Source organism: Macaca fascicularis, chromosome 2 (assembly GCF_037993035.2).
Source record: "Macaca fascicularis isolate 582-1 chromosome 2, T2T-MFA8v1.1".
In the NCBI taxonomy this organism is placed as follows: Eukaryota; Metazoa; Chordata; class Mammalia; order Primates; family Cercopithecidae; genus Macaca; species Macaca fascicularis.
The window spans coordinates 36,746,093-36,763,692 of NC_088376.1; the positions used below are offsets into that span (position 1 = coordinate 36,746,093).

General features: G+C 48.9%; 1 protein-coding gene across 2 annotated transcripts in view; it reads right to left on the bottom strand.

Moving 5' to 3' along the window:
- Nucleotides 1-17,600, bottom strand: part of RAB6B (RAB6B, member RAS oncogene family) — a 68,630-nt gene that overhangs the window by 11,311 nt on the left and 39,719 nt on the right. For both annotated transcript variants that reach the window (XM_005545796.4, XM_074031060.1), the window contains exons 3-6: nucleotides 6,036-6,089; nucleotides 5,711-5,816; nucleotides 3,919-4,030; nucleotides 2,582-2,675 (exon numbers count right to left, since the gene is read on the bottom strand). In XM_005545796.4, coding sequence (XP_005545853.1) covers nucleotides 2,582-2,675; nucleotides 3,919-4,030; nucleotides 5,711-5,816; nucleotides 6,036-6,089 — 366 coding nt within the window. The remainder of the gene's footprint in view (nucleotides 1-2,581; nucleotides 2,676-3,918; nucleotides 4,031-5,710; nucleotides 5,817-6,035; nucleotides 6,090-17,600) is intronic.

The following is a 17,600-nucleotide window of genomic DNA, read 5'->3' on the forward strand; positions in this document are numbered from 1 at the left end:
GGCAGATAGGGTGCGGGCAGAGATGGAATCTTGGAGGTGACAAGTACAAGGCAGAAGTATGAGGCACAGAAGACTCTGAACGGCTATGCTCCAAATGCTGGTCCCCTGCAAATTCCTATGTTGAAACAGAATCTCCAATGTGACAGTATAAAGAGGTGGGACTTTAGGAGGTGCTTAGTCAGGAGGGTAGAGCCCTCATGAACGGGATGAGCGCCCTTAGGAATGAGGCCCGAGGGAGCCTGTCTGCCCCTTCCACATTGTGAGGATGCAGCAGGAAGGTGCCATCTAGGAGAAAATGGGCCCTCACCAGACTGAATCTGCCTGCACCTTGACTGTGGAGTTCCCAGCCTCCAGAGCTGTGAGCAATACATTTCTGTTGTTTATACGCTACCCAACCTATAATGATTTGTTACAGTAGCCTGACAGGACTAACCCAGGAGCACTCCCTGCTCTCCTCACAAATACGAATTACAGGAGCTGGGTGGGCTCTGGGCTCATGCCCTCCACTGCATGAGCTCTCTGAAGACAGGGTGAGTCTTATTCATGGCCTCACCCCAGAGCCCAGCCCCAGCTGAGCACCCGGGCTGAGTGACAGGGCTAAAGGCCGTGAGGGCCCAAGGCGGGAAGCTCCTGGTGGGCCCAGCACGGTGTGAGAGCCTTGTGGGCGGGCTGCAGAGGAGGCTCTGCGGTAGGGTAGCTATTAGTAGGCAAGGGTACAAAGGACCTGGGCCATCCTTCCTGAGCTTTCCTTCATGGCATTGGCCCTGGGCGGCTCCTATCTGCCTGTCTGGCTCTCAAAACGGTCACAGCCCTGACTAGTGGCCCAAATGCCACTAGGGATTTTGAAGGGTGCTCTAGGGTCAGGTACGGGTTTCTGTGAGTGGAAATGCTCACATTTAGATCCAGGAGTCTGCACTGCATGGAGACTCCCCTGAGCCACGTAGGGTCCGAAACGGACCACATTTAACTCCTGCTAAACCACTGCGTGGGTTCCAGAGCACTCTGGGGGTGGGGGCATCAGTGCCTCCCTGACCCTGACTGCTGAGGCAGATGCTACCTGCCCTATGGACCTGCTGGTGCTGCCCTCCCTCTGCTTCCCTGCTTCCCATTACTTTAGCGCTCCCAAAGAGCAGCAGCCCAGTCTCTCCTCCATGGTCCCCGGGAGCAGGAAGGACCATGGCAGCTTCAGCCCCACACCAAGGGAGGCTGGGAACAGATGGGAGTGAGTGGAGCCCTGCTGAGGGCACTCCAGTTAGGGTGGGGTGCTGAGTCCTGGAGCTTTGGGGCCCCCAGTGTCACACAGTGTCCCTTCCACTCTGTCTCTTCTTGTCGCTCTGCCAGCCCACCCTCCCCATTGCCACCAGCACTGTTCGCACAGGGCAAACCATCACTGCATCCAAAAGGCCAGTGCTGCATACACAGCTTGCCGAGGGTTCCCAGCAATGCAGGGGGCAGGGCAGAAGCGAACGCCAGGCCAACCACACTCCTCATCCAGAGTCCCCTCCCCACACCTCGGGCACCCTGCAGCCACACCTGTGCTGCTCCCCTGCTTGGCATGCCCTCCCTCCTCACCACCTCTCCAAGTCCTATTCGCATCCCCAGTGGCAGGAGTTCTCAACCTTTCCGTGAGCCAAGGACCACTCTGGCAGTCTGGTGAAGCCCATGGACTCCTTTGAAGTATGTGAAATCAATGACATAGGATGATAAAGGGAACTACTGAGTACTGGAATACACCTCATCGACATTCGTGCTTCCTTATGAACACATTGAACAGTGAGAACTAGTAAGAGATCCAATAACTACTGTGACACTGAAACACTGATGCATGTAAAGTTCAAGGTATCTGCAACACTGTGAGGGGATGGGAAGGCATCTGTGATTTCTACTGGTGGTAAAGCCATAGGCACCACTAATACGACTGAGCGTCATTGCCTACATTAATCATTGAAGGACAAACAGACATCCTTCAGTGCTATGGACGGGTTAGTGGTTAGTGAAGATAAAAGGTGCAATGTTTTCCAGCCCTGTCTGCTGACCTGCTAAATTCCATCCATGGACCACTCAGGGGCCCTCATGCTGCAAGGCTCGGCCCTAACTCCACTGCCTCACCCTCCTGTGAGTTCCAGCCACACCATGGTGGGCTCTTTTCTCCAGGCCTGAGTTGCCCTCCGCAGCCCTAAGCACTTGCTAAGTGCAAGGCATGAACCCCAAATGCTGATCGGATTGAATTTTCCTGCATGCGTCATCCAAAGTGGGGTGAGGGGCTAGGGAACCACTGCTTCCCTCAGCCACCTGGAAGCTGGTGGCTGGACACTCTTAGGGACTGCTACATGGGCTGTGATTGGCCACTGCTATGGTGGCTGGTGACTTACATTCTCCAGTCGCCATGCCCGGAGTGCTCCCTCCCTCTCTTGGGCTTTACCAGCTCCAGAAATTAGCTCTCCCTGCCCTGGGCGCATCTATGGGTGTTCTGGTTGGCTGCCCCAACCCCGCCACCAGCCCCTCAGGGCAAGGCAGGTCTGAGCCTGAGGCTGACCACAGGACCACACCGTGCCAGGCCCGGTGCCAGGTGTGTCCTCACCTGCTTCACATTGTAGCCAGTCTTCGCGCTGGTCTCAATGAACATGACGCTCAGTTCTTTGGCGCGCTGCTCCCCCTCCTCGATGGTTATCTGCCTAGAGATGACGGGAAGGGGGGAAATCAGTTCAGCAGAGGAGCAGCCCCTGGCAGAGATGAGGAGGGACCCGCCCAGCATGGCAGAGGGAGCCCACTAGGCCCTTGGTCAGCCCTGAAGACAGGCTCTGATCCCAGGGGTCCCTCCTGGGCACCAACCATAGTCTCTAGCACAAAGCGAGCACCAGGGAACAGCAGGACACTATCCCCTTCCCCCACTCCTTCCTTCGTGTCTTCTCAGCTTCAAAGCAGGCCCTGGGGTAGGGATGCCCCACGCCTGCCTTTCCCAGTAGTAATTACTGCAGAGCTTGTGCTTGTGAAGAGATTCAAGCCACACAGTCCACTCTGGGTGGTGCTATTAGTCGCATTTTCCGTATGAGAACACTAATGCTAAAAGTGTCTCCCCCGGGGCCACAAAGCTGCTTAGCAGAGAGGGCTCCATGATGGGGCAGGCAGAAGTGGCTGAGGGTATGAAGGGCCTAGGTGCCCTTTGTACTGGGATTTGAGCCCAGTTTTCCTTACTTTAAGGACAGAACTCTAGTAAAGCAGGCTCTAATTCAGATGATTCCTCAGGTGCTCAAGGGACACTGCGGAAGCCTGCACTGCTTGCTGGAGTCCATGGCCTGTCACTTTATCTGCCCAAGTCAGGGTCACGTGAAACGAGTGGACAGCGTACACACATGGCACCTCAGTTCTCCCTGTGCATGGAGGGCAGCATGGAGGAGACTCTTCAGAGAAAGCTTCATGCCAGATGCAGCCACAAACCAGGCTAAGCAGGCTACAGCTATAGGTTTGTGGTCTGAATGCTCTGCATGCTCACACCTAGGGCCCAGGGTGTTCGCACCCCCATGCACACTGGTGCAGACACTTCACAGGCACAGACAGTTCGCAGTACACACACTGGGGCTTAGGGAACTGCTGTGTCTGGGGCAGTGCTGTGGCCATGGCAGGGTCTTAGACCATGCACTGCTGGGCCAAGCCAGGTGCACAGGGCTCTGTGTAGACAGCACACGGAGGAGTGCCCCGCCCCTGCCTGGTGGTGGAAGGCAGGGCTTCACAGATGAGACACCCAGGGGTGAGAGTCTACCAGGTGTTCTCAAAGCTCCTAGTGTCTCAAGGGACCTTTTCCGGATGCATGGTCAGAAGCACAGACACACCACCCACGCATCCCAGAGCTCCCCGTCCAGGAGCAGCTGGAGAGGAGTGGAGGGTGGTACCCTGCACCTGTGTGCCCTTTGCACCTACCTCTTATCAGCCAGGTCCGTCTTGTTGCCCACCAGCATGATGATAACATCACTGCCCCTCTCTGTCCTGACGTCGTCGATCCACTTAGAGGTCTGTTGGAAGGAGTTGAGATCTGGAGGCAGAAAGTGAGGAAAAACTGAAAGCCAGGGCCAGCCACCAGCAGGAGATGGGAAGGGGATGTGTGAGCCAGGAGCAGGAGGGAGGGTGAGCATGTGCCCTCAGATACCCAGGGAGGGTACGAGCTCAGTCAACACAGATCAGCCGGGTAGGGCCTTTCAGAGGGAACCAGGCCCTGCCCTGCAGCCCTGGGAGCCGCCTGCACTGTTTAGCCGCCCTTTGTGGGAGAGGAATCACCCCATCTGGAAGATCATGGCGTCATGATTTGCTACATGAAATAGTGGCTTTAGGGGCCCGCCTGAGAGTCAGACCTGACTCTGGGGATTCAGAGTGGAGTGTGAGAACTGGGTCACACGTGTGTGCATATATACACACACACACACACACACACAACTTGGCAAGTTTGGAAACAGTGAGGGGTGGGCAGAGGAGGACACAGAAGCCTCTAGGGAAGGAAGGACCCTACTGAGTGGCCTCCCCACCAGGGGAGCTCAGGAGAGTTAGGGGAAGGCCAGAGGGATTTCTGAAGAGAACCCTCAGGCTCTGCAGGTGAGAGGAGGGGAAAGGTGGCCCCAGGACTAGTCAGGGGAGCCAGGTGCACTCAAAAATCCAGGAGAGACAAGGCCACTTCTTGGCAGCCTGACCTCCCTCAGCTGCCATGACAAGCCTTGCAGGGCAGAGCAGCTCTAAGGCAAAGCCCACCACTCCGCAGCCTGCACACCCAAGGGGAGGGGAGGCAGCTGTCCTCAGAAGCCTCAGTTTCACACAGCCTGGTATCCCTTCTGATGCGCCTCAGGCCATGTGAACTCAGGCCCTTATGGGCCCAGCTCCCACCTGCACTCAGGTGTGGATGGGGCCTGTGGTCAGAAGAGGGGTGGACAGAGGGGGCGGGCAGAGCCAGGGCAGCAGGATGGGTGGTAGGGGCATGCACCAGCGTGGGGTCACACATGCTTCCTTGTGTGATTTTAGGGCTGTGGACAGCACCTAGGGCATCCGCCCACTTCATGGTAACCACAGCCCTGAGGGCTTATCAGGTGTGTTCCATTACAGCAGCCTTGCAGGTCTGGCTTCTGCATCGGCCCCTGCCCCCACCTCTGGCCCTGTGCGCCCTCGAGGCTGTGCAGTCCTGTTAAGAACACCTGCTCTGGCCTGAAGAGCCACGGTGCTGGAGAAGGATTACCAGTCTACTGCGCTTCCAGACCCCCTTGGCCTACCTTCCCAGGGAGTCCTGCACCCACAGCTGCTGGGCCGGGGTTGACCTAGGGACCAGCGTCTTCTCCCATGGTGACACACATACAGAAGTAGCTCCTTAGGGAGCTTTCTGACAGCCAGGGAGAGGGAGGGTGCAGAGAGGCTGGAGCAGGGCCGACCTTGTGAGCATCTGCTCACACCACATGCTGGCCCCTGCTCTGAGCAGGGCCAACCTGGCCCTGTAAACCCCTGCCTGTTGCAGGAGGGTGGGGGGCAGTGGAAAACATGTTGGTGTTCAAAGGCAACTCACCACTGCTCCCTGCCTTTCTCCATTTAGGGAGCAATCGCACACACGTGTGCACACAGATGCATGTGCACAAACATGCATACACACACACGCATACACACAGGCCTGGCCACAGTCACACCTGGGCCCTGGAACCCCCAATGAGCCACCCTCCCTTAGGCGCAGACGCTCACTCACTTGTGATGTCGTACACCACCACAGCCACTGTGGAGTCCCGGATGTAGCTGGGGATCAGGCTGCGGAACCTCTCCTGACCAGCTGTGTCCCAGAGCTGCAGTCGCACCTGTCTCAGGGAGGGTAGGACCACAGGCAGACGGGTCAGTGGGGCAGTGAGGTCCTCCTGGTCCGGGGAACTGGGAGAGCCAGGCTCTGCAATGCTGGCAGCACCAGCTCCAGTCCCCAGTGTCGGCAGGGGCTCTCAGTGGTGACCAGCTAAAGATCCTAGGGGATAAGCCCAAAGGAACCCTCCCTGTCCCTCCCAGTCCTAATATTAGGTGCTCACCGTGCGGTCCTCCAAGTACATGGTTTTTGACAAGAAGTCAATCCCAATGGTTGCCTGTTAGAGAAAAGCACAGAACAGTCAAAACCAAAAGGTCTCATGCAAAGGGGCAAAAGCCTGGTGACCGCAGGTGGTGGCGTAACCAGCAAGAGGGGACGTCCATGTCAGGTCTAACATGGCCATCCTCTGTCCTCCCTGCCCCTCCACCCACTACTCAGCAGCCCTCTTACTGAGGGATCAAGCTGAGGAAAGATGGGGGTGGCCTTTATAGGGCGAGATCCTCTCTGGAGAGGGAAAGTGCTTCGGGAGCAGTGAGAGCACCGTGGTGAGGAGGCCGCCCCAGGAGCAAGGCCACTCAGGCCACTCAACACACATATCCTGCCCTCCCCACCTGGGCTCCCTGCCTTGTTCCCCTCACGGCCTAATCTGCAGCTTCCAAAGCCTCTTCCCGCTGCCCTAAAGCATGGCCCTGGGCTCAACACAGGCCTCGGGAGGGTGGGAGGAGGCAGCTTGCTGCTGTGTGGGGGCAAACAGCAGCATGGCTTTTCTCAGGTGCGGGCACTGCAGACCACCCAGAGTGGCCTCTCGCTGGGAGGCCCCACTGGCTCTTTTCTTCTCAAGCCAAAACGTTGGAAGCTGTCACCAGCTCCCCTGTGCCACACCTATGCCTCTTCTGCCCTGGCACCTGCGAGAGGCAGCCAGTCTTGTGGCCAGATGGCCAGGATTCTGTGTGTCCTTGGGCAGGCCACCAACCTCTCTGGGCCTCACATGCACCCAGTACCTGTCAGTAGGACTGAGATGCTGTCAATGTAAGATGGAGATATCATTGCTATGTAATCAATAATAACAAAGACTTTGACACAGCCCAAATGTCCAAGGCACTGAATAAGCATAGTGTGGTACATCCATGTGATTAGAATCCTTGGCAGCTGTTAACAATCACATTCTTGAAAACATATTTAAGGCTTTGGGGAAATGGTCATCCAGTTAAAAAAAAAACCAGGTTATAAAACATCATGTGGTGAGTGATCCCAATTAGATTAACTCAAGTAGATCTATGAGTATTATTCATGTTTTCTTCAACAATGAAGTGAAGGGAATCTGCTAAAACGTTAATAGCATCACAGTCTGAATAGTGGCAGTGCATTTTGTTTCCTTCATTACACTTTTCTCTACTTTCCACAATGAACATATAACAGTTCTAAAATTAGGAAAAGTCCTTTGAAATAAAGTTTAATAAATAAGTTTAATTGTGTGGAATGCTATGATTTTCGACTGCAAAAAACAAAACCAAAGGAAGCCCAAGAAAATAGAAAAGGTCATGTCTCCAGGCCCCCCAGGCTGAATGCAAAGGTGTGCACCAATGTGTGTGTACAAGTGTACATGTTCACATAGTCACACTCCTAAATCGTTCCACAAAGGACTGAGGGTGGCTGCATCCTCCTGGAAGCTTGCTTCATAACACAAAGATATGGAGAGTGATTCTATGTTCTGGAGCATATGATGCTAGAATGAGGGCACTAGACAAGCACCTTAGATAAAACCCAATCAATCCCTTACTTTGGCGATGAAAGAACAGACCAAGAGGGTTAAAGGACATGCCTAGTGTGACTTCACTCATCAGGAGCAGGGCTGGGAAGATCAGAGCTGCAACCTCGGCAGCACCTGGGCTCTTTCCAGCCCAGCTTCGCATATTGTAGCCACCGAGGGACAAATCTGCAATGACCAGTGCTTGTGGATGCAGACTTTTTCCTTCACAGGTAGGTATATGTTAGATTGACAATCCTTGTCTTCTGATTCCCTTATGGAGAAATGTGCATAGCAGGTAGAAGTCTCTGAACTCCTCAGTGCTCAACAGGTTCCCCAGGAGTGACATGCTCCTTTTGTAGAGTCACCCTTGAAAGAAAACCAGGTGCATGAGCTTAGGTCTGGTGGCAGGGACCGTTGGTTGTCCCCAGTATGTAGTCTCCCTTTCTATAGTAACAGAATTCTGGGTGTGCAGATGGACTCAGGGCTGCCCCAAATAAAGACCATATTTCCCAGCCTTCTTTGCAGCTGGGTGGCTACGTTCTGGTTAATGGGATGTGAAGGTGATGCAGGCATATTTGGGGACAGGTCCTCTGTGGGCAAGGAGTACCCACAGCTGCTCCCTTTCCCACTGTCCGGTGGGGATGAGTCATAGTGGCCCATCCAGATGAGGATGACAGAGGAGCGATGACATCAACAAAGCCTGACTCCCTGACCCTGAGGAGCTACTTCAGCAGCGCTGGACTGCTCAATTGTTCTATTTTGTTTAAGCCACTGTTATTTTGGGTTTCTGTTAACATAGCCTAACTATAGCCTAACTAACAAGCAAAGAACCACGGAGAAATGTATCCCTCAAAGGTAGGCACCCAATAGTAATGCTACTGATAACTGTAATGATGACAATCCCATCACACCTCACATGTCACAAGGCACTTCTGCTTCCATGAAGGGCAGAGAAGTCACCAAATGAAACAAGGAATTGTGCTACTTGGATGAAGTCCCAGCAAAGCTCAACCCAGTGGCCTCCATAATCATAAACACCATTACTGAACATCCATATACTTTCTCTCACATCCCATAACAGCTTGACCAGAGGCAGCAACGAGGAAACTGAACGAGGCCAACATCCCATTTTCTCCAGCTCTCTCTTAATTCCCACTTCCAGCTTCCCCATCAGAGAAACTTCTGGTCCCTTAACTGTCCACTCTCTCAGACCTGTTCTAGCCACACTCTCCATCTGACCAGGCCACTGAGCCACTGAAGAACTTCCATAGTTGTGGAGATGGTGCCAAAGCATTGGCATTGTCTCTGGGTGTAACTGAGCCGTCAGCTCTGCTCAAAAACATATTCCTAAGTTTTGCTTTCAATAATGGCTGAGTGGCTTGTATCAAACAAACCCTCGCACAGAAAACTATTTTAATATCTGGAAAAATACAAGAAATAACAATTTGCAAGCACTGAAGAATGATCAAAAGCAGGACGAGGCAGGGCGCAGTGGCTCATGCCTATAATCCCAGCACTTTGAAAGGCCGAGGCATAAGGATCACTTGAACCCAGGAGTTTGAGAGCAGCCTGTGTAATATAGTGAGACTCTGCCTCTATAAAAAATAAAAAATAAAAATTAATCAGGTGCAGGGGTGCCCACCTGTAGTCCCAGCTACCTGTGAGGCTGAGGGGGAAGAATTGCTTGAGGCTGGTGGGGCTGAGGGTGCAGTGAGCCATGATGACACTACTATACTCCAGGTTGGTCAACAGAGCAAGACTCTGGCTCAGAAGAAAAAAACAAAACAAAACAAAACAAAAACGTACTCAGAGGTTACAATCGCTGAAGGAATGGAAGAGAACTAGGTAGATTCTACATTAAACCAATTTGCCTCCTGAAGAAACTCCTCAGTCCCACCAAATTAAAAGAATTTCAAAAACACCTCAGACTCCACTGAAACACCAGAAAGGCTGGCTTTGGGAGGAACAAGATCATCTCAGGACTGAGGGTTACACCAGAGGACTAAGAGAAAACCAAAATAAATCTATTGCTATGGTCTGAATGTGTCCCCTGCAACCTCAAATTCAAATGCTGAAACTTAATCCTCAATGTGACAGTATTAAAAGGCACATCCTTTGTGGAAATGATTAAGTCATGAGGACTCTGACTTCTTGAATAGGATTAGAACCCTTATAAAAGAGGCTTAAGGGAGTGCCCTGGCTCCCCTCTGCCGTGTGAGGACACAGTGTTCGTCCCTTCCACCACGGAGGACACAGCATAAAGGTGACATTTTTGAAGCAGAAAGCAAGTCCTCACCAGATGCAGAATCTGCTGGAGGCTTGATCTTGGAAGGAAATCCCAGACTCCTGAATTGTGAGCAATAAATGTCAATTGCTTATACATTACCCAGTCTATTTTGTTATAGCAACCTGAATGGATGAAGACATCTGTCTTAACAAGGTCCATACATGATAACTAACCATTCCGTAAAATATATTAACTGCCCATCATTTAATTGCCTATTAAAATAAAACAACACTCTTCAGAGGAAGGTAACAAAATCCAGGACTATAACTTATTATTCATGAGGTCCACTGTATAATAAAAAAGGACTAGAAATGTGAAGAAACAGAAAATTCAAGCTATAATCAAGGGAAAAAGCTCAACAGACCCCTACACGACCCAAAGGTTGAATTAGTAGACAAAGACTTTAAAAGTCTTATAAATATGTAAAAAAAAAATTAAAAATAAACAATGGGTGACTGTCAAGAGATTTATGAAAATTCTAAAAACAAAATGGAACTTTTAACACTAAAAATTATAATATCTGAAATAAAAATGTATTGGATTTAAACAACAGTAGCTAGGACACTGCAGAGGAAAGCTCAGTGAACCTGAAGACAGGCCAAAATAAATTGCTCAAACTGAAGCACAGAGAGAAAAATGATGCAATAAAAATAAACAGAGCTTCAAGCACTCCTAGGACAATATGAAGTGAGCTGATATAAATGCAATTAGAGGCCGGGCATGGTGATTCATGCCTAAATCCTAGCACTCTGGGAGGCCGAGGCAAGCAGATCACCTGAGGTCAGGAGTTTGAGACCAGCCTGCCCAACACAGTGAAACCCCATCTCTACTAAAAATATAAAAATTAGCCGGGTATCTTGGCAGGCGCCTGTAATCCCAGCTACTTAGGAGGATGAGGCAGGAGACTCATTTGAATCTGGGAGGCAGAGGTTGCAGTGAACTGAGATCACACCACTGCACTCCAGCCTGGGCAACAGAGCAAGACTGCATCCCCCAAAAAATAATAAAATAAAAAACGGAACTAGAGTCTCAGAAGGACAGCAGAAACAGATGCAAGCAAAAAACATCTTGAGAATAGCCCCAATTTCCCCCAAGTTAATTAGAAACATCAACCCACGGTTCCAAGAAGTTCAGTGAACCTAAAACAGGGTAAATCTGTAAAAAACTAAACCAAGGTATGTCATAGTCAAATTGCTGAAAATAAAAAAATAGAAAACTGTAATAGCAGCCAGAAAACAGAACAACACGTTACATACAAGGGAACAATGGTAAGAATTAGAGTTGATTTATCATCATAAACAATGGAAGACAGAAGACAAGGGAATAACATCTCTAAACTGCTTAAAAAATAAAACAAGACACACACACAAAAACCCTGTCAGCCTAGAATTCTATAGCTGGTGAAAATTTTCTTCAAAAATGAAGACAAAACATAAACATTTTCACATAAGGGAAAGTCACATAATTTGTCACCAGCATGCACTCATTGTAAGAGATGCTTTAGGCTAAAGAGAAATTTTGTAGACGGAAATTAGAATCTTTAAGGCTGGAATACAAGTGCACCAGAAATGGCAAATCTATGGGCAAATATAAAAACATGCTACTTGTCCTTGATTGCTTCCTATCACAGTAACAATGACATACACAGTAACAACAACTAAACATCTCAGCACTTCATCATTTCCCAGCTCTTGTACTAACTGCTTTAGATACATTACTTAATTTAATCTGGACAATAAATCTGTGTGATGAGTTAGGCTCTTCTGTATTCTGTGTCACTGCTAAGAAAACGGAATACAAGAGATGCTAAGTGACTTGTCAAATGTCCACAGCTGAGACTGCAGTCAAGACTCAAAAGGTATTTGCAAAGTTGTCTACGTATGTCCAGACTTATCCCCACACACCTCCAGGCTCTGAGTATTTGTTATTTCTCCTGTTTAAAGAAAGCCTCTTCCTAGGCCCTTTTGGCCCTGGCCTTCTCTGGATGATGCTTTCTCAGCCATCTCCTTTCTCTTCTGTGTCTCAATGTCTCATTCTCTACTCACTCTTTCCTTTCATCCAAAAAAACATTCTCAAGATTCTCACATCTTTGAGTGGAAAAATCCCTCATTTTCACTAAGGTGCTCTCTAGTCATCTGTTGATCTCTCACCTCTTCTCAATGGGCTTCTTGGAAAAGGACTTCAAACCCACTGTATCCATTTCCTCTATGCCCACCCATTTCTCAACTAGGTCACTCTGGTTTCTCTCTCTCTGCTCATAGCTCTTGCTATGGTCATCAGTTGCCATTTCATCACCAAATCACAAGGACACTGTATAGGCCAGACTCAACACACTTGACCCTGCTGACCATTCCTCTTCTATGGCATTTGTTTCTTCTTTGCTTTCCATGACTTTACTTGTTTCTGGCTTTCCCTGTCTCTCTAATTGCTGTTCCTTATTGTTCTCTTGTAGGATCTTCTACCTCTCTTTTCCTAAAATGTTGGCATTTCCTACTGTTTTGTTTCAGGGGGAACTCATTTACTCTCGATGCTTCACTATGATATACTGATCAGTTCCCAATCTATAACCCAGGCCTTACCCCTGTTCTGAGCCCCAAATCTATGCATCCAGCTACTTACTACAAATCCCATTTAATTATCCACTAGACAGTTGACTAAATATAGCATGCTCTGAAAAGAGCCTATCATCTTCCTCCAAACCTGCTTCTGCTATTTTTCCTATTTCAATAAATGGCACCTTGACCACCCAGGGCGCCCACGTCTCTGGAACCTTGAAAGCCCTCCTGAGTTGCTCCTCTTTACTTGCTGTCTGTTCCCTCACATCAAATGAATACTGAACTGGTTACTTGGCCTCCTAAGGGCTCTCACCCAGCTCCCTTTTTCTCCATCCCCAACCCCACTGCCCTAGTTTACACACTGAACTTTTTTTACCTAAGTAACACCAACAGCTTCCTGACTATCCCTCATGCTTTCCACTGTAATTAATCTTTCATGTAGCAGGCAGGATGTCTTAGTCCATTTTCTGCTGCTGTAACAGAATACCACAGACTGGATAATTTATTTATTTTTTATTATTATTATTATTATTTGAGACGGAGTCTCGCTGTGTCTCCCAGACTGGAGTGCTGTGGCGCGATCTTGGCTCACTGCAAGCTCCGCCTCCCAGGTTCACATCATTCTCCTGCCTCAGCCTCCCTGGATAATGTATTTTAAAAAGAAATTTACTTGTCACAATTCTGGAAGCTGGGAAGTCCAAGAACATGGCACTGATATCTGGGGAGGGCCTTTGTGCTGTGCCATCCCATGTCAGAAGGTGGAAGGGAAAGTGAACACAGAGAGAAAAAGGGGCCCAAACTCCCATGGTAATCAACCCACTGCTGCAATAACTGCATTAATCCATTCATGAGGGTGAAGCCCTCATTACCTAATCACCACTTAAAGGCTCCACCTTTTTTTTTTTTTTAAGTAGCTGCATCCTTCTAGGATCACCTCTTAATACCATCACAATGGCAATTAAATTTCAATATGAGTTTTGATGGTGACATTGAAACCACTGCACAGGGTTATTTTTCTGAAATATTAATATGATCATATCACTCTCTACTGCCTCTAAGAAATAGCTCAAACACTTCAAGCTGGCCTATAATGCTGTTCAGGGCCTGTCCCTGGCATTCTATGGACTCATTTCCTCCTTGCCCAGCCCACACTTTATACTTTAGAAATAATATTCTATTCAGAACTCCTCACAAATTCCTTTGTGTGTCTGGGCCTTTTCTAATACTGTTCCCTCCTCTGGAATGCTCTTCCACATGGTTTATACTTATCCAGAATTCAAGATTCAGCTCTTCTACAAATCATTTTCTGGGCCCTCAGGTTGGTCCAGGGCCCCTCATTTAACACTTTCTCTGTTAAACTGGAAAGATCTCATACTGATCAATCTCTCCCACTGGCCAGTGATTCAGTGATTCTCAGTATGTAGCCCACGAGTCACTTGCATCAGAATCACATCAGGAGCGTGTTAAACATGTAGGTTCCTGAGCTCCACTCAGACAGACAGAATCACAATCTCTGGGAATCAGAATTCCAGACAAGCCCTCAGATAACTCATTTGTGCAGTAAAGTTTGCAAACTGCCTTCTGTTGTAATCAGAGTCTGGGAAGGTTGTGATGTCCAGGAGTGGCAGATGCCCTGTACGGGGTGAGAGACAAGAGGGAGAGATGCTTATGCATGAGAAGGTGCTATTCACAGAAGAAAGCAAGGCTTACTCAGAACCAAGGTCACACAGTCAGTGGTGTCAGTATCAGTTACCCTGAGTGCAAAGTCCCTGCTCTTGACTATTCAGTTGTACTCCCTCTCCTTCCTGAAATCCCTTCATTTCTGAACCTGTCATGTGCCCTGAAGCTGTCACTGAATATTCCTGGGGGTCACATACTATCTGGCTACCTACTGTCATAATCTTATGGTCATCAGCCATAATAGTTCAGCAGCGCCCACTTAAGATGAAGTTCATTTGCCAGAAGAGAAAAGTCAGCTCTCTAAGGACAGAATAGAAACAAGAACTTTTTTTTTTCGTTTTTTTTTTTTTGAGACGGAGTCTCACTCTGTTGCCCAGGCTGGAGTGCGGTGGCCGGATCTCAGCTCACTGCAAGCTCCGCCTCCCGGGTTCCCGCCATTCTCCTGCCTCAGCCCCCCGAGTAGCTGGGACTACAGGCGCCCGCCACCTCGCCCGGCTAGTTTTTTGTATTTTTTAGTAGAGATGGGGTTTCACCGGGTTATCCAGGATGGTCTCGATCTCCTGACCTCGTGATCCGCCCGTCTTGGCCTCCCAAAGTGCTGGGATTACAGGCTTGAGCCACCGCGCCCGGCCAAAACAAGAACTTTTTTTTTTTTTTTTTTTTTTTTTTTGAGACGGAGTCTCACGCTGTTGCCCAGGCTGGAGTGCAGTGGCGCGATCTCGGCTCACTGCAAGCTCCGCCTCCCGGGTTCCCGCCATTCTCCTGCCTCAGCCTCCTGAGTAGCTGGGACTACAGGCGCCCGCCACCGCGCCCGGCTAATTTTTTGTATTTTTAGTAGAGACGGGGTGTCACTGTGGTCTCGATCTCCTGACCTTGTGATCCGCCCGCCTCGGCCTCCCAAAGTGCTGGGATTACAGGCTTGAGCCACCGCGCCCGGCCAAAACAAGAACTTTTAAGAGGGCCTTGGCTGGGCCTCAGTTACCAGAAAATTTCTAGCTCTTTGACATCATCTTTTGCCTCAAATAAGGCACAGACAGTTTTACTGGTTGAGAAATTTGAGAACAATCTGCAAAGCTACTACAGCAGCCAGAAAGTGTGGAAAATCCTGGAAGTGACATAGATACAGAGAGGTGACCCCAAATTCTGCATATAAATGCTACCCAAATCTCTGACTGACCCGAGCAGACCCTAAGCAGCAGCCTACCTAAGACTGAAAACAAAACAAAACAGTCAAACAAAAAAATCTGAACATAACTTTCAGTTGCTGCCTACCACAGTGGGGAGAATTGAGAATCTGAGTCCAGACAATTTAGCTGCCCACTAAAACCAAGAGCACTCTTCACAGGACCAAATAGAATCCACAGTTTTAACATAATGTATAACCCAAAATTACTAGTCATATGAATTAAGAAGAAAATGTGAGCCATATTCGAGAAAAAAGAGATTAAATGGAGACTAACTCTGAAGTACCCAGATGTTGAAAATAGCAGGCAAGTATTTAAAAATAGGTCATATAACTGCTCAAATATAAAAATAAGCTCATAATAAAGGCACAGATTTAAAAATCTCAACAGAGAAACTAAAACTCTTTGCCCTAGGAACCTCTGTGGTTGTAATCCCTCTAAACATCCCAATAACTGAGTATTCCCAGAGCTTCAGGAACGGCTGACCTTCAGAGAGGTGGGTTCGAAAGGAGAGTATTCCCTCTTCTAGCTTGCCGTGGAGTCTCTTGGTCAAAGCATTCTTTCCCTGAACTTCATTTTCTCTTGTGAGGTACGAAGCAAATTATTTTTGCTGGTAACTATTTTACAGGGATGTAAGCACAGGATATCATGACAACATGAGCAGCAGGCCTGTCCTTGGGGAGTCTCCTGCCAGCCAGTCCACAATCCCTATGAACCTCCTCGGCTGTGCTGGGTGCACCTCCTGCACTGCATCATGTCCTCTGAGAAGGCTGAGCTGCACGCTGCTGGGATTAGACGGCTCCAAACCTGGCAATGCTTATTTATTCCTTTAATATCTTTGTGCTTACAAATAGCACTGTATATGAGAAATGGCAGGCACTTCATTTTATGCAAAATGTGAGGAACCTTATGAGTATGGATTTCATAGCTGCATCCACATTTATCTTCTTCTGAACGTGGTATTAAACAGTATCTACAGGGGTTCAGACATACAGTGCAGAATGACAGTACATTACACGCTTCCTTCTGCACAGAAGCTTCCACTGGCCCAGCTGATCGCGGAGGAAGGAGAGGTTTCCTGAGGCACTTGTTGAAGTCTTCTTTGCTATGTGCATTTATTATGAAATACAGTTTTATATCCACATTCTGACAAGACACAGTAATAAAGTCTGCAATGGAAATCTGCATGGTAATTTGCATAAATTGACTCAAGATTCTCTTCTCAGGAAGAGAAATAATGAAAAGGCATGTATGTGCGTCTTCTTTTAGCCTTGGCCAGGCCTGGGCCCAGGGCTGGGGAAGCATCCATAAGTGGCAGAAAGCAGCTGGGCATGACAAGCCTTTGACAATGAAGTTGCTGTTTGTGCTCTGCACCACTAACCATTAGATTAAAGTATCAGGGTAAAGTCATGCAAATTAGCTTGCAAATGAGCCTGCTGAAACTTCAGCATCCAGACTGGCAAGTGGGTGCTTTGGAGAGATGAGACAGCAGTCTCTGGCAAATAGGCTGGGCATGTCCTTGCCAGAAGCGCAGTAATGCGCCCTGGGGGAGGGGATTTTGGCTCAGAAGGCCACAGTACAGTTACCTGCATTCTTCCAGACACCTCAGTTTCAAAGTCTGTCTGGTCCTGGAGGCCACGTTTCTCCCAATGGAGAGTGGCTTGTACTTTAGTCACCACCCAATTTAAATATGTGACTGCTCTTTTATTTCCTGACTGTGGTTTGAAAACAACACATACCTTCAAACTTTTAAAAAGGTTAAATTTCATCAATATCAGTGGGTCCCTTCAAAAGTCACTCATATGTGAAGGTTGTGTGGCCTGAAGCTCCCTGAGAGGCCTCCCAAAGGGTGACAAACGGATCCATGTGTGCCAGCCCTCCCCTCCCCTTTTGCTTTATCTTACAGCAAAAGATACTCTAGGTGTTGGACTTCTGAGGGCATCTAAGAACTTACTTATGGTAACCTACAAAATGAATTAGGAAAGATGACTAAAGCTTGAAGCAGAGATCTGCATCCTGAGTCCATTCCACTTATTAAATGTATCAGGAGCTAGTGGTGGGCTCACCCAGTACCCATTGGCAACCTCCTACTCCCTCGCTTGACTACTTTAGACTGTAAAAGCTAAACTTGGCTTTCCCAGCCTCTCCAGAGGCGAAGGGTAATGGTGTGACTCCATTCTGGCCAATAAGACACAGGAAACAGTCTGCTGGAGCGGGAGGGATTCCAGGGAAGCTCTTGCTTTTTCTGCCTTGAAAGTGGATGTGATGTCTGGAGCAGCAACAGCCAGCCCGCACGAAGATGAGAACCCACAGGCCACGACGGCAGAATGGA